Below are 27,132 nucleotides of genomic sequence, written 5' to 3' on the forward strand. Positions count from 1 at the left end.
AAAAACTGTTAATTTTAACAGAAACCTGTTTTGCTAGTTGGATTTCTTGCATCATTTCCTTTCTGAAAATATATATTTTTATATACTTCTATACTTAATACTTATATTACATTTAGAGATACAATAAAAAACAACATCTAAATTACTGACTCGAGAAAGATATACAGAATATAGTCAGCCTACATCGCATCCAGGATTCAGCTCCCCGAGTTCTTGTACGGGTAACCAAGACAATAAGCAGTAAATTCCTTGTCCAGGGGAATTTCAAGTTGGCTCAATCATACCACGAGAACAAACATGGCCCATACCAGGGCTCGGATTCGCATCACTCGACATCAAAACAACAGAGTTCACCGCCTTGCCAATTGAGCCAGCTTGACTACCTACCCGGGAGCATCATGCTTGTCTTCAGTTTTGATAAGGCGTCCTTGAATTTCAAAGCTCTGCACTTGTCCTTGTCCTTGGATGATGGCTTTCTCAAAATGGCTGCTTCAAACAGTTAAACAGTAGCATTAGCTCCTGCCTGAGGGGATGTAATGTGGATTTATCTCATAAAAGAGTCCCATCCAAACCTTTGGTGGTGCTAACGTCCTTACGTCAATCCAAATCCCTTTCCATATTGTATAGCGACCAATACGCGCTCCCTGAGTTTCTCTGGTGTGGCGTAAGATGATAGGAGTAGCCGATTAAAGCAAGTCATAGCGGTGGGAAGGCGATTGGAATCTGGACCGTTTCGTTGGATCACAATCGGTAGACTGGATAGTCCCTTCAGTGGTATCTGTGTGATAATGCATAGAAGCAAAATTATAATCATCAAACTAATAATGTACAATGGGTACAATATTGCATGAAAGATCATAGAGTTTTTGACTGACTTCTGAGAAATTCAGCTGAGTAGATCTTGTGGTTTTTAACATGTAAAAATTCATACTCCTTGATTTTGGATAAAAAATGTTGAACTGAACAGCTATAACTGTTGCATTTGGTTGGAATCCTCATGATTTTAAGTGAATTAGCCTATAGATGAAGAGAACCTTACCCGATCACTTCCGGTGATGAAATGCAGTAGTTTCTTTTTCTCTTCATTGTCCAAGGAATGTACAATACTCCAGAATGCTTTGATAGTATGATGCCTCCTGAGGAAAGAAAAGTAATAAAAAAAATATTAAAGCAATAATTTTGGTATAATCAGAGCCAGAAATAAAAATACCAGTTTGTGTCTGATATCACCTGTCAATCAAACTCAGAAATGTTTTCTTTCGGAGTGATGATTGAAATAAATGAATGCAGCAGTAAAACATACAAATCGTCTCAAAATTAGGTCTTAATAATAGTAAACTTTCTTTCCTGAAGGCACTATGTCAATAATGCCTAGAAAAGTTGCTTTTTGCCTTGTAAAGTACCATAATTTTCTGTGATTCCTTTAAAACCAATGAAGGCACCAGATGAATCAATCTTCCTTTTATCCACTACAAACCAATCAGGGCTGTGGGGAGTTTGATTGACAGTGATGTCAGATGAAAACTAGTCTTTTTTGACTCAGATCAAGGAATTGTTTGAAAGTGAACATTTAAAAAGAGGCATTTCAATAAAAAGCATAAAATTAAAATCAGCAAAATATAATGTTTATTTCATGGTTGAAGTTCTATTTTTATTGAGATTGTATTCAGCAAACACTAGCTTAGCATGGAAATATCTGATTTCCAAAATTATAGGGAGGTGGCATTTATTACAGGGGTGACTATTACAGACAATACAGTAGTATGTCATAAAAAATACGCATGAAAATAGGCTTAATAATGATGTATAAACTTGCAAAAACTAACCCCGGTCACAAATCCTAAACTAAACAACCAGTCAGACCCTGCCATATCTTGTGGCATGTAATTTTTGCAAATTTAAACATTTTCTTAATTCTTAAAGACATTTAGGAAAAATACATAAGTGGGAGCATGAAAATCTCCTATGTGTCATTGGCCCCTGACCATGTTTGAAGTAAAACCTCCTATGTAACCTTTTGGCAGTTTTGTTTTTAACATGTTCAGGAGCCACAATCACAGGTTTTTCCTGCCCAAAGCCCAATTGTATTTACCGGCTGTATCCATCCTCATAAGTAGCCGATCTTTCCAGTGCATGGAAATCCAACTCCGGACTGCCACATATTAATAATTCTGTCTCTGCTGCATCAAACAGTTCTAAAGCAGAGCCACCACATACCATGTGAAAACCTCTTGCAAAAGCCTGTAATAAAATAAAATCAAAAAATTGATAATTAGTATGCACTTCGCCGACAGGCTGTGGTCCCTCAAGTGGGGGTCAAAATGCTTTCCAACTACATCTTTTTACAGATGCAAAATGAAAAAATAAGCCACTACTTACATTGAATTGCTTTTCAACACTTTTCTCAAGTACATGATCCTTGTACAGACTTACAAATTCCTCCCGATTCTGTTAAAAAATGAGATACAAGTAATAATAAACAGATTATTGTAAGATGTTGTGATTTCAAAAAATATTTAAGTAGAATTTAATCTTTCCTTAGAAATCCTATGTTAACCACCTAGTGCAACAAGTAGAGTTTACGTTCGAAATTACTAATAATTTGAACCCAAACATTAGATGCACAAAGCTATTACTTTGTCTACACTTTGCTTGCAGTTTAACTACCAAATTATCAGCCTATAAGAATAATTTTGATTGGTTACAAAGAGGCCTATATCATGTATTTAGCCAATCAGAGATGTGGTAAAAATAGTCAGTAGGACTGAAGGGTATTAAGCTTGAAATCATAAAGAGATCCACAAGATCCATCTTGATTGGTACTCTTATATAAAGTAATTTACAAATCAGAGAAACTGTAATAAATAATGTATAAGTGGTTATTTTTGTGTCAATTTTTGCACTTTGCCCATTTTTAACCATTTCACTTGTTTTTAAATTTGCAATTTTGAGTTTTCTTACATGGACCTATACATAAAAAGAACATATTCATGTGTTTTTATTTTCGCGGTAGCTGCATTGAGCGCAAAAATTAATGTACTAAAATTTCCACTTCTACAGTATTCAATTCGATTAGTGTCTCAAAGGTAGCATTAATATTAGGATATATTTGTGCTCCATAAACTATACAGATCATTCACGCACTGCGACATATGAAACTGCTTCGCACATCCACATGCAAAGACACATAAAGATCTACCCCATATGGGGAGGCACACAACATTAGTGTGATTTGCTTGACACACAATTAAACGATCAGCCCTTTACCTGTTGGTTATTGTTCTGTATCTCTTCAGTCTATGGTGTCCTGACTTACCTGATTTGTGACTGGGGTCTGAGCTCCATTAGGTATAAGGTCCACTGTCACCATCTCCCCCATTGACATGTAGGAAATCTGTAATGAGATTGAGTACACAAAGTGAATACAAGAACTATATGCGACATGATCCAGGGGAATGAGTTACAAGTCAGTAGCAATTTTCAATTAGAAGTTTTTTACATCATTTTCTGGCAGTTTATGAATGCTACATTTTGATGCAAACCTCAAAATCGGACATCTGGTTACAGAGGTATGGGCAATTTATCAATGGCTGAAAACAATATAAAACAAAAGAATTTGAACACTATTTTTGCCAATATCTCAAAAACAATATTAGTGACATCTGACTCATTCCCCTTGGTCATGTTTGGGCAGCTGTGTAATTGCACCAGAACAAAGAGATTTTTATCGAGTCTAGGGATTTCCAGAAAATTTGCATACAAAAATGTTTTGTCCAACTGCACCATATGGTCAACAATTATGCCGATTTGATCATAACAACTCATGTCTAAAGTCATGTCTTCCATAGGGGTGTATGGATTTCAACTGGATTAACATAATTTACAGTATCACAAATTCTTTAACACTTGAGAAATTTCCTGCAGTCTTACTGGTTCTTTACTTATATAACATAATATAACATGTTTAGCGCGCGTCTACGCGATACTTTTACACACTATTTGAACCAATCAGAGGTACATAGCAACAAAGGAACTGATCAATTCAAAGCCCTAGGTAATTCCTTGTCAAATGTAGGATTTAATTTGATTAAAATTTGGTATACTTATGATTAATATTTTTATTTGAATTGAAGTGTTTAAGAATGATAATAAAGGTATTGTTTTTAGCCACTGTCGTGCATCTATCATCTCATACAACCTGCGACATCATTATTTTGGCGTAAAACAACTCGGCTTCGCCTCATTGTTTTACTTAAAATAATGATTTTGCCCGTAATATATGAGAGGGTAGATGCACGATAACGGCTAAAAGCAATACCTTTATTCTCCAATTGTTGTGTTTGGTCAGAATGGCTCATTACATAAGAAACAATGTAGATTTTAAAGTTACACTTCAGTCCATTTAAACCTCACAGAATGTAATCTACAGTTTGTCAGGCCTGCACTGTTTGAGATTTGAATCCAGCAAAGTGCTAATTTCAAAACTGTATTTTTTTTACATAATGCGCCATTGTGACCGAATGTGACAATGTGTGACATTGCAATAATTGGACCAATGGCGTCAAACAAAAATGGTACTTGATAAGGCCAAAAATTAATTTGTTTGCTTGCCCTCCACCAATCGACCCAAAATGGGCCAAAATCAGGGTCGGCCCTTAAACAAAAAGAAATTTTTAGTTTTTAGTTCATAATTTTAATGGTTTTTTCTAACTTTTTCTGTGTCTGAATTTTAAATCAAAGCAAAATTTTGCCTACAACATTTTGCGTAAGAAGAAAATCATTACTGTTAACTCATTATAACATTTAAACCTATCCATTCATGCATCAATGTTTCCAATTAAGTATGCAGTCATTCTAATTGAATCAATTTATATGATGTATCTTGTGTATTGAATTTCTGAAGTGAAGTATGTATCTTTCCACATGACCAATATTCATTGCCTACAGGCCTATACAGTAGCGATTCATTTGTTAAAAATATTTTACCGACCAACCGACCCACCACAAAAACTCCACTGGAGGGCAAGCAAACAATTATTTTCTTGGCCTAATCCTTGTCCATACCTGAAATGTTTGACAGAAGGTGTCCTCTACATCCCCTTCATACTCCAGCATATCTTGCAGTCCTTTCCCAATGGATGGCATGACATCGATAAGGTCCATTATATCCAGAGGTTCCCCATGGAGCTTCTTGTAAATGGATATTGGAAACTGGACATTAAGGATGACACCGTTATAGATGGCTAAGCCTAAGAGAGTACCGACTAGCTCAAACTCATCATCACTTTCAAGAGATCCACCTGGGTAGAGAAAGTTTTGAAAACCTTAGTGATTTACAGTGTGCTATGCAAAAAACTACAATACCTCTGAACACACAGATTGTTGCTGACCACTGTGATGCTAATTATTCCATAAACCATTTTAACTAAAACTCAGGGACTTGCAGCTAAGATGCACACATCTTACACATATCACAATAAACTTTCCTACTTCACCCCCGGCTTCATCTCATCTAAATCAAATAGTCCAAATGTTGTTAAAAAGGACACTGGGTTGGAAGTTATTGATTTGGAAATGGCCACGCAAGACAATAGGATATGGCATGCTGTTGTATTTCCAGGACACCACTCACCATAAACGGGTCAGCAAAATGATGTTGTAGTGTAAATCGAACTGTAAATTATTTCCCTTAGTGAATACAGGGGAAAGAAGAATCATGGGTGATCTGTTTAACAATGTGCTTCCTCCCTATTCCATAATGCTATCACCAGTAGATCATAGTCAAAAGTTGCGACTACCGCTAGTACGTGCAACTACGACTATCATCGACTTAGTTGTAAACCCTACTCTGGGGTTGGTTTATATCAAAATAACAAGGAAAATTAAAATTACCATTTATCAACAGGTTTCTACTTTCTTCGGAATAAGTAAACATCCCATATGATGGATCAAAGACTGACTCTGCTATCAATTGGAAGAATTCCTTCTGTAATCCTCCCATATCAAGACCCTGCAAAAAAAGAAAATATCTAAGGGTTAGTGAAAGGAGGCCCTATCTGTAATAGCTGCCTTATAACACTTGGCAATTTGCACATTCTACATTATATACACATGACAATGGCAGATATTGTATTTCTCCCCATTTATCAACCATTACTTCAGACAATTTTACAGGTATTTCATGTTTTCAACAGATCTCTGAACATCTCTTTTTAAGTTTGACACAAAACATACATACACCTGGCAGCTATATTATTCTCCCCATTTATTAACCATTACTTCAGACTATTTTTTTACAGATATTTAAGGTTCTCGATGGATCCATAAGTCCCTTTTCAAGTTAGATGCAAAAAATATTTCACCCATTTTTTCTAGAATTGGGCTATATCTTCCATTCGAAAACCATATCTCTTAAGGAAGATTTTCGAATTCCAATCAAATTCAATAGTTTTAGCCATTCCAGGTCAAACAATTTCCATCAAAAAACAGTGGAAGCTATTTGGAATTCCAAACAAATTTTCCTAAATTAGGAAAAAATTATGTAAAATCCTACTAGATTTCAAAAAATGTAAAAGAATTTTAATTCTTTTACATTTAAAAAAAAAAAACCTGGTTGAGAATATCTATACTAGAAATTTCAATTGAATGAACACAGCCTAACATAGCGCAACAATTTTATGTACACCAGCGTGTGCGACTGTGCATGTATAACGCAGAAGTGAATTATTTTAACCATGCCAACTCACTCCTGATTGGTTAGTATTTTAATTATTGTATCCAAGGTCTTGCGTTCACATTGTAGTTTGAAATACGGTATGTGATATACGATGCTCATTCAATTGACATTTCTAGTATAGGCATTTACAACTAAAATCTATTTGATAATGCTGACGGAACTTCAGCCAGGCACACTTAATGTCCTGATGAAAGGGGTCGCTAAAGATAGCTGGTCAGGGAATTTTTATGGTACAGGCAAGTGTAGACAACAATCTGGCTTATTACCCTGATTGAACCCAACTGTAAGAAGGTCTTTTATCATCTGTCCCATCTTTACCAGATGAGCCACTGGGAGAATACAATTAGATTTCGGTGTTGGTTTTTTTTGTCCTGCAAGGAATTGAACCCAGGCCCTCTTGCACCAAATGCAATCTTAATCAGTGTGCCACACTGCTCCCATTATTCAGTTCTCACCTGTTCTCCTCCACCCACATATTTGATCTTCAACGGCTTCTTGAGGTCATTGTGCTTTAGTCTAATCTGCTGTAATGTGTCGGGTATCAGCATGTCACGTCTGATTTCTAATACCAAGAATGGGCACATAGCTGCCTTGATGGAATCCTTCATAGCTGCCGTGTGGTTTGGAGACAGATAGGTCATCGCTTGGTTTACTCTCTGTAAAATATACAGGATACACCCAATGTAATAAATAGCTGCTTTTTGTTACTTGTGACATGATCTGATGAACCCGAGACCCCTTGCATGCCAAGCACTAGGTCGCCCACCAGTAATCTATTGGTGTTTCGCTGGCCTGGCCAACTAATACATGCGTATACATGACTTTGGGCGATTGCGTCATCACATGAATTGCATGCATGCATGCGCAGATGCTTTCAGCTGTTGTAATTTGTAGCACGCAGTGTAGCAGGGTTAATGTACTCAGGGCTCAAATTTAGCACCTGTAGATTAACAAAAACCAGCTGTAAATGCCACAGGCAAGTTGTATATGCCACTCAAATTACTCCTAACAGTGCTCCTTTCCTCAGAGCTGCCTCTGAGCAATTTTTCATCATAGTTTCAGTTGTTTAATCATTGAAAAATGATTTCCGATGGCAAATTTTTGCCTGACTCTTGAGAATTTGGATTTGATTGGAAAATTAGATCTGACTCTAGGGAATTTGAGCCCAATAATCTTGAGGAAAAAAGTGGGTGACATTTCTGACCCTTTAGTGTTGGACCAATAAAATTAGAAACATGTAATGGAAAGTTGATATGCTGATGGGCAAGCTGTAAAACACGTCATCTAGTTCAAGCTGAAACAGCGGACCAGTTGATAAAAATGTTTAGCGCAAGTCCTGATGTACTTACTGCCTGATGTAGTATAGCCCTTTGATATTCTTCCCTCATCTGAACCACAGCATCAAGATGCAACACATGGACTTTAGACTGCAGGGATATAAAATATAAGTTGGATTAGTATGTTTTCCACTAATAAGCATGTAGGCACTACATATTTTGATGACTGAATGAACAAACGAACAAACAAGCTGAGAACAGCAGACATTATAAGACAAGCTGTGAAAAAGCTAAACATTTTGCCTTTTGAACCAATAGGACATAATAGTCTACTATCACCAGGTTATAGTAGAATGAGACTGCAAACAAGACTGCTAAATAGCCACTGTTACAACTATAGTTAACATAGTCATGCAGCCCTTTATATAGGGTCCACAACTTATAAGTTCCCCCCTAAATACTTTTTTAAATAAATTGAAAAATATTTGACAAAATGCAAACGTGTAAAGAGGTATGGGTAGCCTTATTTGTTTTGCACATATGGACCAAATTATAGCGTTGTACGTCATTGCGTTCAGTCGCAATGGTTCATTATGTAAAAAAAGAGACCGTTTTAAACTGTGTTAAAAGTTGCATCTGAGTCCATAGGAGTCAGCTCTCAAACAATACATTTGGCCAGGTCTATTCACGTGTTTGTTAAAGAAAACCTGCCTGCTATGGACTCAGGTGCAACTTTTAAAACGGCCTCTTTTCTTACACAATTAGCCAATGTGACTGAACGCAATGATGTGTGACACTATAAATTGGTCCACATGCGTAAAACAAATAGGGCTATACATATCTTTTTACATTTTGTAAAATATTTTTTGACTTAATCTAAAAAGTACTAGGGGGGAACTTATAAGTTGTGGACTGTATATTTGAAGGCCTATCTGTTTCAGCTACAGTGACACCTCATGCATACTGGCTTGGGGTATGCTGCCCAGATGAGCATGTGCTAATTTTAATTGTTGATACCCATTGCTACAGCAGAGTCCTACAGGTCCAAGGAAATTAGTTAAATAACATGGAAGGTGCACACTTAATAACAAAGTTTTGAATTAAATTGTTTACTGGAATTACAACGTGCTACATTGCGTCTAATACCATCAGATTTCACCAGGCAATTGACCCGCTGGACTGGTCATGTGATACTTGAAAAAGTAAGATCCAGTAAAAGATTCAATTCAAAATTGAGAATGACTGAGAATATTCACTATTGTCACAAATTCATAGAATCCACTTACAGCAGGGTCAAGAAGGAAAGGGTGCTGTAGCATGGAGGACCTCTCCCCGTCTTCTTTACTGCTGCCTTGCTCGCTCTCTTTGCGTCTTGTTCTTCTGCTCCACTTTCTGTACTCTGACTGATAGTCCATACCCCTAGTTAAAATGCAAGCAAGCATATGACCATGATACTGTTTACTTGAGAACTCTAGCTTTGAATTTGAACATGATAGTTACGTATTTGAGGGTAGAGTCCAAACCTATCTTTTTCAGTAGATCTGCAGTGTCATTTTTTTGCAACGCTTGTTAAATATTTTGTTGAAGTATAAATTTTGATGATTGTTATTTTGATGAGTCAACCATATCTTTTAGAGCAAAAGTTGCTTAATTTGAACATTCTAAAATGCCCCATGATGCATTGCATAGTGTATAGTTCAGAGTTGCAAACCCATGATTTTGGTAGCCCAATTGGGCGATTTTTGAAGATCTCTCCCACAACATCAGACCATTTCCTGTCCATTTTTTTTTACTTCAAAAGACATTGCGTCATTGGACAGGAAAAAAACTCCTATGTGCTTGTGGCCCCTTTACATGATGAAAACATGTGACACATGAAAATGACACATAGGAGGTTTTTCCTGCCCAATGATGATTGTCAAAAACATGTGTCATTTTGGTCCACATAAAATGACAAAAATGCCTTAGATCTGAAAATATTATGTAGGCGTCATCAATTTTCACGACCTATTGCCAAAGAAAGGTTATTCTTCAATTGCCAAGACGAAATCAAAGAATTGCATCATATTTTTAGTGTACGTTTTTTAAAACTTTTACTATTAGGAGATGAGAGGTTTATGGGTCAGGATTTTTTTCCCTGGAAGAGGCTTAATGACCCTATATATTCACCAAAAGCTTGAAAAATTAGGAAAAAATATATTTGGAAAGCGTATCCTTTTTTTCTTCAAAATCAATCCACTTCAGCCAAAAAATGGCTGCTTTTAATTTTATACAGCTAATATAAAAACACACACCCCAAAACACACAAGTATGAATATCAAATTGATTTAGCAGCACATTAGGTAGGCTTCCATTTGATTTTCATATACCCTCTGAGAAAGATTCAACCTGAAGGGTGAGTTTCAAATCAGGGGTGTGAATGACCTCTATTGAAAAAAGAGGAAAACCACTGAAATATGCTCAAAATGGGCTGAAAATGAAAGATAAAGCTAAAATTTTGCCTCAAAGAAATTTCCAAAAAAGAGGAATTCAGCTTAAAAGAGGAGATTTCACACCCCTGTCAAATGGAGCTGTCTAATGTGTTCATTCCATTTGAAATTCATACTCCCCCTGTAATACACATATTTTCAAAATCTTCCACAGGGGTAGTGTGCATTTTAAATGGAATAGCCCATTGAAGGCACTATCAGTGAACCTTGCATGTGTAGCTGGGATCTCAGTTTACAGCAAATGTATTATGAAATCAAATTTTGGCTGTAATCTGTCTGCAGTCTGTAAGAATTTTTGTCTTCATACCAAGAACTAAATCTTACAAATTAACCCTATAGGTATTAGTATCCTCTAAGAACTATTTTGATTGATAACAAACAGGCCTATATCATATATTGAGCCAATCAGAGATATGGTAAGATTGGCAAGTAGAGCTAATAAGCTTAAGAGTGAGATCTAAAAGCTAAATTTTGATTTACTAAGATTATTATATCATATAATTAATCAATCAGAGGTACAGCAGTCAAGTTAGCTCAATCGATAAGGCGTTCGACTATGGTGCGAGAGGTTGCGGGTTCGAACCCTGGTGGTGCCTAGTACGCTCTCGTGGAAATTAATTGAGTTAGCTTGAAATTCCCCTGGACAAGGAACTTACTGCTAATTTGTCTCGTTGTAACCCGTACGAAACTCGGGGAGCTGATCCTGGTTGCGATGGTTATTTGTGGAATGTCTAGGGTGTGCGCTCTTAATCTTGAAGCAGCAAAGTCCCTGATTTGTTGTTTAATGGTTTATGGAATGATGTGGGGCCGTAGTGGTCAGCGACACCCTGTAAAGTGTGCTGAGGTTTGTGGATCAACGTCTAGGCGTTGTGCCTGTCAAAGCGTAGCGCACTATAAATCACTGCGCTTTTTTTTTGCTTTTTTTTTTTTACTTACCTGGAAAGTTTTTCACTGTAGAAATCTTCTCTGGTAGCTAAGGTAACATTCCTGCTATTGACTGCCTCTATGCTGGCATCATAAAAGATGTGAAGTATCTGGGCTATGTCTATTAACATATCGGGCATTCTGTGTGAGAATGACAGGAAAATTTATTCATCAGTCTCTAAGAACAATTCCAATTGGTTACAAAGGGTACATCATGTATTGAGCCAATCAGAGATATGGTAAGAATGGTCAGTAGGGCTCATTTAAAATTACCAAGAGATCACAAAGCTCTATTATGATTGGTTACTTGGAATACTATATCCTGTAATTAATTAATCTGGGACACTGTAAAAAAATCAGTAGTGACCATGATGGGTGGTAGAGTATTTAATGCATACATTACTGATTAGTAGGTCATTTTAAGTGGGTGCTTATTTTCCTCATTGTTTAGAATGACTAAACCTACACTACACCATCTGGGCTTTACGAACAGCTATCTGAAATCAAAGTTTTCACAAGTCCTCAAGACTGCAGACTTTGATGAACTCCACAGATGCATAATTGTACCTCAGGAAGGACAGGACTATCATTAGATGTGGTGTGAATACAATGTTGAGGAGAGCTCAAATCCGCATACAGAGAAATGGTGGACATGTAATTGACAGTCTTAAGGTCCGTTCATACTACCACCGCATTTGCGATGCGTTGCTTTGCGATGCCGATATATCTGTAAACTTTTTGCCGCAACTCAATGCAACTCGTCGCATTTCCAAGTTAAAATGTATTGAACTTTATTGCGATATCGCAATGCAGTAGTTTGCAGTACAATGCAGTGCGGCAACGCACCGCATCGCAAAGCAATGCATCGCAAATGCAGTGGTAGTATGAACGGACCTTTAGTCTTCCATATGGCCATCATTTGTAAAGAAAGTGGTGCCTTATGTGAATCTTATGATGTTATCTGACTTTCAGCAACTACAATTTTGATAAATTGCATGTGCAAAAATGACCACTTCAACAGTATCTTAGTACATACATACCCTTGTTGGGGTTTCAGAGATGTTCCTAAGTGTAGCTTGAAGAATTGCACAAGTCCCTGGAAGTGATCAACCTCATAATGTGACAAAGCATTCACAAGGTTGCTACGTGTGACATCAGGAAGGCTGGACAGAATGTGACAGAATGTCTTCAGTAACTCATGCTGGGTCTCTATGATAGGATTCTCTAACAATATCAATAGCTGAAAACAAACAACAAAGTTATAATGGAGTGACTCATAAAAAGTAATTGTAAATGTGAGTACCCCCATCTCTCATCATGCGGGTGTTGACTGCAGACGACAATTTTCAAATTAAAAAAAATAAAGAATCCTAAAATTATCATGACCAAAATAAACCGGATGCAAGTTGAAGTTTACACAAGGTTTTGTCCATTATATGTTTAGCAAATGGCAGTTTTTAAGCCTACCCACATGATATGGCATGGGAATTATTGCATTTGGGTCACTTTTTCAAGGAAATAATTATGGGGCACTCATTAGCAGGGGCAACTTTTGCAGATTATATGGGGCATAAACACCAACAAAAACATACATGTACAAGCAACCCCCCCCACACACACACACACAAAACCATACCTGGTTGATTTGGTGTGGTTCAACTCTACTACTGGCCAAAGTTGTCAACAAGATCTCCAATGCATTGGTCATGTTGGTTGTGAATAGATCCGATGGCTCCAAGCTGTCTAACAACTCATATGCATCCTGAACGGACTCTAGGCATACATCACTATCAGGATTGCTGTCATCCTTCTGTGATACAAATTATAAATTAGAGCAAATAAGAAGCAGATTTTATCTTGGTGTAGATTATTCATCGAGTTAGTAAATCTAAAGTACAGAAATTAAATCAAATACTGGAACTTTCATTTCGTTAACATGACGTTTCATCCGCATCATCGGACATCATTAGGTGACTGATTCAGGTCGATTGGTCAAGTGTACACGCAGCTGTCTAGGAGAGAGTCGCAAGCCAGTCGCTGAACAGGACTGGAGGACTACTATTTCAACTCTCACATGCGTGGGACCAGGCATTGAAAGGAATTGATCGGCATCTCTCACGTGACTAATTGACCTGAATCTGTCATCTGATGATGTCAGATAGTTTCAGACGAAACGTTATGTTTGTTAACGAAACATAAGTTCTAGTATTTGATTTAATTTCTTCTAAATGTATATACAATGTAATACTTGATCTAGAATTAGGTGTATTCATGTAGAAATATTCAACACAAAATTCACTAAACTTTGTTTTATGTTAATTAAAGAACCCGAAGTTTTAGTAATGGGTGTGTTGTTCAGTACTGGCTCTAAGTTAGTTGGTTTCAGGTTTTGACCATTTGGGTCTCAACCTCAAAACCAAGTAACATTTCACCAGAACTGAACAACACAGCAATTATTTGGGGAGAGACAGCTACAACAACCCCCCCCCCCTGGGCTAAGCCACTGATAACTAAATACAAAGCACTTGCAACTGACTTTGTTGCATTCTGCTGATAAATGATTCTTACCTTGAAACTAGCATTGAGAGCCTCAGGTGACGTGAACACTGTCCTGATAGTGTTGATCAGAAATGACGGCTCTCCACATTCATTATATTGGTTAACAGCTTCCTAAATAATACAATCATAAAAAACATGAGACAACAGGGAAAAACATCCAATCTTAGTGTCCATAAAGCTATCCTTGTACCCCAGGGAATGTTTTATCTGGGGACACAGCAAGCCAAAAGGGTTTAAAAATCAGGGTGTAGAGAGGCCATTGCATCCAAAAGTGCTTATTTAACAATTTTGTCATCTGCGCTGTACAATCTATTCCATTTATGCAACTGTCACTTTATTTAAGGATTTTCATCAATTTTTACACAAAAATTTCTCATTTCTGATAGCTATTTCTTTTGACACTAAATGAGTAGAAACTCAATATTTGGTGTACATAATACAGGACACATGTCACTGATTTTTGTTCAGTTTTGACCAAAAAATTTGATTTTTAAATGGAAATTTTTTGAAAAATGATTTATGCATCATGAAAATTTAAACAGATGGACTTTTGGATCACAAAAAATGTCATTTTTCTGTGACATATGGTTTTTGACCTATGACCTCTTGAAATTCTGAAGTAAACATAAAATGCATGTTTTTAGTGATTTGAGGCATTTCAGCCCAAAATTGACACTTTTAAATCATTTTTAACAACTTCTTGCATTATAAAAGTTTGAATTAAAATTTACACTTTATATTATTGATAAACAAGGCTTCTTTAATTTTAAGCTATCAGGAGAATTCTGAATGAGATGGCAGTTTCCATGCATGGCCATTTATACACTTTTTGTCAATTTGACTGGGAAGTTTGCTTAATTTTACAGAGAAAATTGCTTAAAAATTAGTATAAATAACCACTGCCATGAAAACTGCATGCTCTTTGAATTCTCCTAATACCAACTTTCAAATCTACACTCCTTATGTGGGAGATTAAGATCAGGTCGTCCATAGGAGGTGTATGGATTTCAACTGGAATAACTCATTTTGGAGCAGACAACACTGAATGGGTGGCTGTTGAAATTCTTACTCCCTGTGTAGAAGATTAAGATAATGTCTTCCATAGGGGGTGTGTGGATTTCAACTGGAATAGCCCTTTGCATCAGTGCACTTACCTGCAGCATTGGTAATGTGAGATGAGTCAAAGACAGTTCCCCTAAACTGTCAAACGACAATTCCAAGGAAAGCGCCCTCTCAAATTCTCTCAGCGAGTCAGTCTCGTGTAAGGCTTCACTAGGCGACATCAATCTGGCAGGACTAAGGTTATTGCCTGGTGGTTCATTGCTTAAGGTGACTCCCGATGATGACTTGCTTCTTCTTTTACCAACTGGTGAACTCAGAGACCTGTGAATACACAATATAGAGATACAGGGTTCAAAATATATGGGAGCTGAGGGTGACCCCCCCATTTCAAAAAACAGCCCCTCTGAGAGCTTGAGGTACAGGACTGATGATATATTTCTGTGAGAGTTTAAGGACAGCTTGTGGAGGTACAGGACTGTAATAAGTGCTTTGGAGTCTGGAATGAAAGTTCAGAGACTGATATCAATACACACATGGCAGCAGCATGGAGAGCATGTAGCAACCTCACAATGATCTGGTGATCAACTCACCCCAAGAAGTTTAAATATCTTATTTTTGCTTTAATGGTAGAGTCAGTGCTGCTGTATGGCTGTACATGTGCATGAAGCATGGACTATTACCCCTAAACTAGCCAAGCAACTGGATGGTTGTTGTACATTGTACTATAGTAGGAATTCCAATTGAATGAACACAGTGAACACCAACCGCGATCATATATCACATTTCAAACTACAACGCAGTCGCACACGCACAACCTTGGACACAATGCTAACCAATCATGAGTGCATTGGCATGGTTTGATTCACTTCCGCATTACTCATGCACAGTCGTACACACTGGCGTACGTTGCGCAGTGTATGCAAAAAAAGATTGAAAGCTGTGTTCATTCAATTGGAATTCTCACTATAGGATGCTCCAAACAGGTTTTCCCACCCAGTGACGATATATATGCAAACTCTCTTACCTGCTGTGATTGCTCTTTGACCTCAATTTCGGATTCTCTGTCCTCAATGGTAACAAATCTTCCACAGTAGCATGCGGGTACCTTGACCTTTGACCCAAGTTATGCGCACTTCCTTTTGTATCCCCATTAACATATTCTGGTTCAGTTAAATCATAACCACTAGTCCATTTCACTAGTTGTGGCTTACTGTCTCTGTTAAAGGTGACACCGGCTCCAGTTTTTTGATCCGACTTAAATTTTGTTCCATTTTTTGTAGATTTTGATTGTTCGTCTCCTTTGGAGCTTAAAGATATTTTATTCAGGTTGACACCTCCTATCTTGGAAGAGCCAAATCTCTTTTGAACTTCATTTCTATTTGTACTGATTGGCTTAGGTTTTGTGATTTCAAGTCCTTCTGGCTTTGTGATTGCAGGACTATCAGTAAAAAACGATGCAAACGGGGAACAGGAGTATAAAGTTTGTAGAAATTGCTTTGGTTTTCCATTTTTAGGCTGGAAGACTTTATTAGGAAGCGATGACGTAAACTTTGGATTGCACGGAGAACATAGAAAGTGTCTGAAATAGGAAGAGAAATTGATGTTAACAGTACTGAAATTTGCTTGTCACAGGGTGGCAGATAAGAACAACTACCTAGTTTTAAGTTGTGTGAACTCAATTATATTGGCATTTCTTCAATCACCATTTTCTCGAAAAGTTGTTTATTCACGGTGCCCACCCTACGCTACTATGTTAAGAAGCAGACGACATGTCAGGTTAGGGATGGCTTTAAAACCCACCCGCTGGTTGACCACTGGCAGTCTGGCACCCTGACAGAACCTCTGATTAGGCCTGGTTTCTATTATTCAGAACAATAGAACTTGCTTGAGGTCTACTAAATAAGTAACCTTACATCACACTATAGATGTATCGAGTACTTTAAATGTGTTCAATAAAATTCCCAACTTTTGATTTAACATCTTGCACCCAAATTATACCAAATCAAAATTATAACACTACATTTTCCTGGTCTCCATCCCTAAGCAAATTCATATTGCACGAATGAGCCGTAAATTCCCTAAATTGTATTATGAGTTACAGTGTAAAATGTGTATGAAGGTTGTATTCATCGGATGGCACGACATCTATCTCATTTTGATAGTCAAACATCAATCAATAATCCTATTGTTGAAGTGGATAATAAGCTTCTACCTTAGATGGCTATAGAAATTTTAATAGTTCTTTGTTCAAGTGGTGGGTTACCAGGCATTGCATTATGTATAGGTATGTATAACCAACAATTAACAATGAGAGAACTTTCTTAAACCTCGTTGACTTGGGAGTGATTTGAAATGACCGCCAATTATGACTGTTTGATATTTTATTGCCAGCAATATGGAAAAAGAGACACATGTAGAAACGAAAAATGCTACAATTTTGTTGAATGAGCAAAGTTAAATAAACCATAAACCCGCTTCTGGATATTGTTTAATGTCAAATGATATACTATTTTAATGCTTATGAGTTTTCTAAACACGAAATAAAACAAAATTGACCGGGGAGGAATTTACGGCCGATTCGCCGTGAACGGTCACATACTGGACAGCTGACAATTTCTGCACTTTACATTGTACCTCTCTGACAACTGGCAGCTATTACAGATGGGGAATTCTTACACTTTACCCTTGAAATAAATGCATGCATATTTTTTCCCTTTATTTTGTACATACCTTTGGTTTGATGCTAGCTGAATGCTGATCACAGCAAGAACATCTGAAGGCACTTTAAGGCGATCTATAACAATCAAAGATTTAATACATTAAAGGAGGATTTCGTGATCCTAGCATCCTCGTTTTATGACATTTTTCAGTACATATCCACAAAAAAGCCTATTCCCAAAATTTCAGTTGATTCCGATTTTGCGTTTTGCGAGTTATGCATGATTATGTGTATTACACTGCTCCATAGACAATGCGTTGTAATTTCGTTCTGGTGCACCAGAACGAAATTCAAATTTCACGATATCTTTGCAAAACGAATTAATCTGCAAGAAATATTTTGTACATAAACATTTATGTAGCCAGAGGTTTCCAGTGATATAAAAATCTCAACTTTTTTAAAGAAAAGTGGGGGATGAGGCTGTGGATCACGAAATGCCCCTTTAATTGGTTGCATAGGACTGGGGAATTGTTTTATTACATCAAGTTCACTGAGCAATGCACCCTACTCTTTTGCCCAGTCTCTCTGCATGCCTTCAATCAGCTGCATGTGTTTCTTCTTATATGGACCATTATGGTCTCCAAGCACAGCTATCATACACCAGTACTGTATGGTTTTACTACAGCCTCGTATGCAGTTATAGTCTCTACAATCTCTACAGTTGATAGAAATTGTTGCTAATATTATTTGGTCAGTTTATTATCTGGTTCATTCCGAGGCAGAATTGCATGAACCAGTAGCTTAATTTCTATTAAACATAGCCTCTAGTACTTAAGTCTCTCCACACGGGTGTCGACTGCAGACGACAAGTTTCCAAAAAGTTTTAAAAATTCAAAAATTTCAGAATTGTACATTTTCATGACCATATTTGGAATCAGCATGAAAAGTACATTAAAATTAGTATAAACAAGCACAGTATTAGCTCAGTGGTTCTTAAGATAGCTCTTGATATTTGGGGAAAATATCCCAAAACTTGTCCCAGTGAACTTGCTTCCCTTTGTAGAGTCATGTTGACGAGATTGTGAAGCTCTTTGGTTGGTATTTTTTACTACTTTTTACTAGCAGCTACTAGTCGTGCATGATTTATTATTGATTACTATTTTGTCATCAGTGATAGTCTCTGATCAACTGTCTGAAAAATATAATTGTCAACCATTTTGGCGACATAAAGTCTGTCGATAACAAGTCTATAAAGAACCCCTTAATTCTTTCCTAACCTATACATACCTTTACAAGAAAAACAGAATTTATTAGCACACTTCTCATTCCCACAGCCTTCTGTTAGCTGGTGAAAGTATCGTTTTACCAAAATATCAAAGTACTGTTTAGCTGCCGCACCCCTGGAATTGGGTGTGTCGTAACTTCTGCTGGGCAAGGCTTTTGTTATGGACAGATTGCTGTCAGATAGAGCGGCAAGATTGCTTGCACTTAGGTTTCTGCGTAAAAAAAAGTGAGACAAATTTCATCAATTCAATTCTGAGTATTAATGTGTGGAAATGTGAATTTAAGCCTTAGTGCTGCCCCAATTCCGAGTATCAATGGATACTCATGCTCCCCTTTTGCCTAGCATAATTTTCACAAAGTAAAAAACTCCTTTTTTTAATGATTTCCCAAATTAATCTCCCACACAAGGAGTGTGAATTTCAAAATGCTGTTACCTGAATAGGCGACTATTAAATGGTACAAATAATGTAACCGAAAGCCAAATTTTGATTCTGTCGGCAAACAACTCAGTTTGTTTGATGATTGATCCCATCTAATAATTACTTTGTCTTATTTTAATGTATACTGCCCTATGGCCCCTACCACAACATAAGGATACACCTGACATGTTTGCTGCAATTGATCTTTCAACTCAGATGACTTCAAGCACTTGATTTCTACCTACATGTACATACATTATATATTCTTATTAGTCAGTGGCTGTGGTTTAGCTTGTAATTAGCGCTGAATTTCATTAGTTCCTGTGTGTCATCTACAAGCCTCGAATTTCGTTATTTTTAGGGCAGGCCAACTTGGCCTTGGCTATTTAACATTTTAGGGGGCACCGAGGCCATCATGCCAGGGCACAAAGGCCAAAGCAAATTTCGTTATTTTTAGGGCAGGCCAACTTGGCCTAGGCTATTTAACATTTTAGGGGGCACCGAGGCCATGATTGATTTATTTCATATATTTATTCGTTCATCCATCCATCCACCATTATTTCTTCTTTCTTTATTTATTTCATGATTCATTCATTTATTTATAGATATATTTATTTATTTATTTCATGATTCATTCAGTGAAATATGAGTATGTAAATAAACAGAAACAAACACCTGGGAGGTGCAGTGATACAGTCAAACTTTTTCCTGTTATTAGAATGATAATACAGCTTCAATTTCCATATTCGTTCCAGGTTCGTTATTAGAATACATTCAGGCATGAAAATGTCAGCGTTTTTATTTTCCAACATTTTTTTTTAACTCGAAAACGGAAGAAAAAAAAATCACGTAAAATAAATCTCCGATAAACAAATTGCAGGATGTCACAGGATCTCTACCTGTTGCAGAACGATCGAAAAACATATTTGCCAACCCCGCTAAGGAGACACGTGTTGGGCGCTTTCGTCAGGGAACATGCCCCGATGAACTTTGTTGTGTGCAGCCTGCAGCGCATTTGCTGCGCTTGTGCGGCAAAAGATCTGGCAACTCCGTTGTGATTTCGCTATGGGCGAGGAAGCTGGAGGAAGCGACGCGTGTGATCATAATGATTGAGTGTAACCTGCGATTGTATGAAAGCTTAAGCTTTACAGTCAATTGTGATACAAAATAAAAGGGCTACTTTTAAATTGGTTCCACTTCCGGGAATCGAGAGCATTTTTTTGTTCCCGACCGAGACTCGATCCCAAATGCTACTGGCCACTGCAAAATTAGGGCAAGGCCATTGTGGCCGCGTAAAGTTCTTGTTTTTCAGGGCATTAAGGCCAAATGAAAGGGCACCGCGGCAATGGCCGCGGTGGCCGCCGCGAAATTCGAGCACTGGTCATCTATCACATGGTAGAGGATATGTTCCGCATCGTTACGCAAAATGCTTGTCCAGGTGCGCATAAGCTGCGTGTAAGTAGCGCATTGTAAGCGTAGTGTGTAATATGCCACAAAGTACGCACAACTGAATTTGTAAACAGGTTTCCTTCATTTTAGAATAAGGGGTGTTTTCATGACCGTAAGTTTAGTAACTTAGTTTTTCCTAAATAAGACTAGTTTCAGTTAATATCTTAATAATAATTAACTGACTAAGAATGAGAATAAATGATAGGAATTTTTATTTTCATTATCCCTTTCCGTGTAATAGACAATAGGCAGGTCCAATATTTTATCATAGTGGATACCGGCACAAGAGGATAGTATAAAAACAAAAATTCTGATCGTTTATTCTCTGAGCATTTGACATTTGGTGCTTGGTCCATACCTTTTTAGGTTGCTTTTCAAGTCTGCCAGTAAGTGTAAACTATTAGATCTGGGTCTCATTTCACGTGCCCTCAAGCTGTCAACAGGTCCATCATGTTTCCCAACAATGTCAAGTAGTTTCGGATGGCTGGTAGATATTTGCCTGCAAACAAAATTTCACAGTTAAGAACATGTTTTTCAAAACTTTCACTGCATGACTGGCAGAGTTACACACAAGATACAACTGACAATTTGGGCACAACCCCTACATGTAGATTTTCCTCCTGTATCTCAATTCTCTCCCCATATCCCTGTCCTGTAAAGTCTGGTCGGCATCCCTTGAATTTTAGTAGCTCCTGACTCCTGAGCACTATTGGGCTTCGTCTGGCTTCGACTGAACATTATAAATAAAATAAATAAATAAATAGATATGAGACATGACACCAGCTGGGGGCTGTCATTAGCTAGGTCTAGTGGGTCTTAAAACATGCTTACTCTCAACAGTTCTGACAAAACCCTGGGAACAAAACTAGGATTTAAGACATAAAAGAACTTATATCTACTGTCATTATTTTGTTTTCTGATAGCAAAATTTGAGTGCACATGTAGGCCTATGCTGAAGAATTTTAACCTACATGAAAGAATTTCTTTGTTCTCTCATATTTCTAGAACATTTTTTTTTTGCTATAGGAAAGCAAAATGCAGGGTCAGTCCAGATTAAATCTGAAAAATCTGGATGGTTGGTAGCTCTTGGGGAAATTGTCTCCGTCACAAACTTTCACAAACCATGAATATACCCAAAAGTCCTTCCTTGATAATGGGATGGTCTTTGGCTGGTTCTTGCAAACCTTAATATTAAACTTTTCATATAAAAAATAAAGACATTCTACACAAGATAATACCAACGAGCACAGGGTTAAAATCAAAATGGCATTTAACTACAGAATATCCACCGGACCACCGCACTGTGTTTTACGGTTAGGATTATAATTGGTGTAAGAGTTGATATGCGCAGCATATTCTTTTATTAAAAACAAATCAAAGTGGATGTCTCTCCTGCTTAAGCAGAAAATGATAGTTGAAGATAGATGTCACTGTCATGGCATAGTGTAACCGGTATCGCATCACATTTTGCTACACAATCTAGCCAAATTGCTATGCATGCACAAACATATGTCATTGCTATTTGCTATACATAATTATTGCTATACAAATAAAAGTTTGTCACAATTTTGCTATGCAAAATTCTGACATTAATTTATGCCCTGGTCACTGTACATTGTAAGTGATTGCTGATTGTCACTTATAAATCACATAACAAAATGTTCATGTACTGCTAACTTGCTAAGTGTATCAAACGACAATAGACTGTAAACATTTGAGAGACAATTTAAGTACATGTACATTGTACATGCAGCAACATTAATGGGGTTAGGGTGCAGTTAATTACATGTTTCAAATTCAATGTGAACTGTTTACAATTTCTTCCAAATTTGGCAGCTCTATTTTGCAGCCTCCCAGTAAACAAAAAATGTTTTCACAAAGATTATCAGATAATAGTTAGTATGTAGACCTGGACAACACAAAATGTTTGTGTTATAAACACATTTTAGTTTTGGTCAAAACGTTTTAAAAAAACACTTCAAATGTTGTCAAAATGTTATTGCAAAACAAATTTTCGTTTTGTCAACATTAGGCGTGGCCTAAAAAAATTGTTTGATTGGCGTAACCCGCCCGACCCTAAAAATAGGCCCGACCATAGACTTTTTTTCTTTTTTTTTTTTTTTTTTGCAAAATTTTTTAAAATTAAAAAAAAAGAAATAAAATTTTAAAAAAAAGAAAAAAAAAAGTTCCAAGGCCTTTTATCATACACAATTTACCGCTTAAAATGTGTGTAAAAAATTTATATAAATTGCCGACCGACTTACCCTAATTATTTTTTTTTATGTTACGCCAATCAAACAAATTTTTTTAGGCCCTATACGAGGGGGTATCCAAAAGTTTTTGACATACCCAGAAGTGAAAGAGCTATACCGATGAAATTTTGTCAGTGTAATCACTGGTCCTTATGAACATTATGCAGGGGTCAAAATAATCGATAGGGCTATTAGATTTTAAGCCCATATAGCCTATCGGGCTACTGATAATCACTGCCATGTTGAAATTTCACATGTTTAACAATTTTTGTGTGTTTGTGTAATGGAGTAAGACAAAAAGAATGTGTTCGCAAATTATGTGTTACTCACTTAGGCCCCAACTGAATAATCAGTGAACGCTTGGTTCAATTAATTTTGTGAACGCAACATCTTTTCTCTTGGGCTACCGTACTGAATTTCCTTCTGGGCTATCAGAAAATATGGCTGGATAGCCCTGATGGCTATCAGGGAATGATCCCTTATAAATTACGGTACCCCCGATTATAGTCTCATAAGTATGTTTACTTTCTTTACAGGTGGCGCTAGATGGGCAGTAGGTGCATAACCTGTAAGATGGTGAAAATTGAGGTATGCAGAGTGATTAAGTTCCTGCATTTGAAGGGTTAGGCCTACAATGCTCAGAAAATCTATGATGAAATGAAAGCAATCTACGGTGATGATTGCCCATGGCACTATTGCTTTTTGAAAAAGGAATTTCCAAACTGGCCACATGTCCCTCACAGATGAGCCAAGAAATGGACGTCCATCACTTATGGATGATGCGGCCCCAGTGAAAAAAGTGGAGGATCTTATCATGAAAAGGTTATGCGCCTACTTCCCATCTAGCGCAACCTGTGAAGAAAGTAAACATATTTATGATACCATTTTTGGACCATAATGTACATAAGGACAAGTGATTACACTGACAAAATTTCATCGGTATAACTCTTTCACTTTCTACATTCTACATTCTACAGGATTTTATGGGTAGACAACCTATGTACAGTTGTATCGTGCCCATCTTATCCTCTTGAACCCAGAGGGTTGAGTGCAGATATCAGGACCGGGGATGATCCCCCTTCTCTTTTCGAATAGCTCTGACACTTTAACGTGCACAGGGATGAATCCTCCTGAACACGGGACCAACGGCTCTACGTGACTTCCGAATCACGGACGTCGCACATACCCGTACACTACCCCGGTACGGCGGTACCTATATCTGCACGTGCTAAGCAGTGTATGGGGGTGAGAAGAAATTCTACAATTAAATTCTGTGATGGAACTGAACTCAATTGAAGGATTTCCGACCATATGATATAGGAACTTTTTGGGAGGGAAGAGAATTTTCACCTAGAAGGCAAGCCCAAGACTCGAACCCTCGTCGATCGTATCTCCCGGCCGGCAGCGCAACGCCCTAACCGCACGGCCATCTCACCCTTGACTTCTGGGTGATCAATGTCAAAAACTTTTGGATACCCCCTCGTAAATGAATGTTTTGCATCAAGTTTTCAAAATGTTATCAAAACCATTTTTACCTTTATAACCTGATATTTTAAACCTTTTCTGTAAAAATGTTTTGTGTTTGCTGGGAAGTTATAATAGTTGGCAAGAGATTTTTTATTACAGTTCAAACTATTTTTTCTATAACATTGCGTCTAAATTTGAAATGCAATTAATATTTTGATAACCTGCCCTGTGGTAAATCCAGCCCTGTGTGTCATGTACTAACCTTGCAAGTCTGATGCGTCTCATATCAGCTTCACTTGGCGACGGCGGCAAAGACCCTCTTTTACTGAGAGCCCTAGGTGCCGGCTTGCCCGGTACAGCAAATTCATGATCCATCACGGTGCTGCAAGGATAAAAATAAATTTCTCATAATTTGGAATCTCACTAAGATCAGTCAATGTACCATACTGTAAAAGTCAATATGTTTGTGAGAAGATATTTTCGAGATTTTTAAGTTGTCAATTGCGCTAGAATTAAATTTTACGGTTTTGATATTCATACAATAGAAGCCAAATGTAAAAGGTTATTTTCGCGATTTTACATGTATGTCCACTCGCGAAGATAAAACCACACGAAAATGTCTACTTTTACAGTATGGTACCGTAATTTAAAATCAGAGGCTTACAGTTTTAGGTTTTTGAGATGATGCATGTGTATCAGCTGAGTGGGCAAAACTGGGCATTTTTTTGAACAGGACAAAAACCATATACATGTAGAAAAACAGTGGCATGATCAAAAGGAATTAATATCTAGATACCCCCAAATCTAATATATTTATAATTAGATAATATACCAGTATCCCACAAATATTTTTTAATGTAGATGTTTTTTGCCCTAAATAAACATAATTTGTCATTATTTGCAATGGTGAACCTGGTGGACTGAAAGATTATTTATGACAAAAAAAAATTTTAAGGACAAAAATTTTAGGACAACAAAGATTTGGGCATATAAATTTATGATAAAAATTGCATGTTGACAATATTTTTGGACAGTACAATACTTGCTCTATACCATTGTGAGTAATGACTTGAAAAAGGACTGATTCCAGTCAGTAACACCACTATGTAATAGGCTAAAAAATATGAGTCAAAACTGTCGAGTCTAGACAGAAGTAGTCCGCTCAATTTTGCACCAAACCATGGCATTGCATTTCTTTTTTGATGCTCTCAGCATGCTCAGTGAGCGATATCAAATTTGTTAGGATTCAAAATCCACCGGACTCCCTAATTTGATGTCAACTTGCCAAAATATTGAAGAAATGTGCTCCCCAAACATGTGGCGAGTAGGCAAAATAATTCCCATTCAAACTTGCTCGAGAAACACTAGCCACGAATTTGCTCACGGATGCCCTCGCATTCGTGGCTAGTGTCCCTTCGCCCGGAATATCGGTCGGTAAACAAATTACGTAAGCTTACCGTTACGTAATGTCAATGTAATAACAATAGACAATTCTGAAATACCCCCTAAATACCTCCTTGTACATAGCTTTACCTACCAATTTGTTACTATGCATGTTGTTGACGTAATTCTCAGTTCTATGTGTAATTTCAGGTGCATTTGGGTAAATATTTCATTACTCTTTCTGGAGAAATTGCTCCAATATTTTCTGGCGATCGGCAAGCTTCACCATTTTGTCAAAGAAGCTGTTAGCCTATGACCTCCCAGTCATTATTCATGAATATTTACCTGCGTCAAATGCCCCTACAGGTTGAGGCTAAATTTCTGCCATCTTTTCGTCGGCTGTGCAGTCAGCAAAAATCAGCTTATATTTGCTTCCAATTTTTAGGATCGTAAGTATCGAAAATGTAAAAAGGTACGCCGTAATACATGTAATACATGCAATAAAATAAAGCTTAGCCTTAGCCTTATAATCATGATAATGACACGCTTATGATTATGAAGTGTGTTTGTGGACTATGAAGTATGTTTACGACCCGGTGCAATTTTATGAACCGGACTATGCACAAGGATTCCATAGTAGCCATCTCTAACAGCAATGCTAAAGCATTGCGTGTTAGAGAATATGCTCGAACAAATTCAAACGCATGGGAAATTGAAAGTGCAAACACGTCACATGGCTGCTAGTCTTGTGAAGTCAAGAAAAGCTGATGAAACTTCGACGTATTTTTTACCCAAGTGAAAGAATGACAACCTTGTCTACTTCAATTAAAAATGAAACAAATACAATTGCTACCTTTACATGAAAGCATTTTTACTGAGTCGAAGGCAAAAGAGGTTAATTTCTTCTCCAAAGTCAGGAACTTTTCCGTGGTCGATTCGTTGCTTTGCAAACTTTGATTCAGGAGAAAAATCCATAATAATAAATAGCGTCCTCTATATCAACAAGAAACTTTATCTAAAACAAACCAATAATTTCGATAAAAATTCATTTCAGATGCATTTACTATTTCAGAATGGTATCTTTTGTTTCTCCGAAATAACATAAAAGTAGTTTATTAAAGAACAACTTGGGTTGAAACGAAATCAAAGAATAAATAATATTTTAGATCACA

The 27,132-nt window shown here is 37.1% G+C and overlaps 1 protein-coding gene across 1 annotated transcript; it reads right to left on the reverse strand.

Annotated features, from left to right (window-relative positions):
* Positions 1-507: 507 nt before the first annotated feature.
* On the reverse strand, positions 508-26,887 carry LOC140140900 (probable E3 ubiquitin-protein ligase HECTD2). Its single transcript, XM_072162652.1, has 21 exons — positions 26,814-26,887; positions 24,840-24,959; positions 21,217-21,357; positions 18,994-19,202; positions 17,778-17,841; positions 16,072-16,626; positions 15,140-15,368; positions 13,995-14,096; positions 13,063-13,236; positions 12,467-12,666; positions 11,439-11,567; positions 9,300-9,432; positions 8,086-8,163; positions 7,192-7,392; positions 5,893-6,010; positions 5,065-5,300; positions 3,317-3,394; positions 2,380-2,448; positions 2,093-2,241; positions 1,040-1,136; positions 508-778 (listed from the first exon to the last, which is right to left on the reverse strand). The coding sequence occupies exons 2-21, from the start codon at positions 24,950-24,952 to the stop codon at positions 593-595; spliced, it is 3,261 nt and encodes a 1,086-aa protein (XP_072018753.1). The 5' UTR covers positions 24,953-24,959; positions 26,814-26,887; the 3' UTR covers positions 508-592.
* Between the last annotated feature and the right edge of the window lie 245 nt (positions 26,888-27,132).

Source organism: Amphiura filiformis, chromosome 19, assembly GCF_039555335.1.
Source record: "Amphiura filiformis chromosome 19, Afil_fr2py, whole genome shotgun sequence".
Classification (NCBI taxonomy): domain Eukaryota; kingdom Metazoa; phylum Echinodermata; class Ophiuroidea; order Amphilepidida; family Amphiuridae; genus Amphiura; species Amphiura filiformis.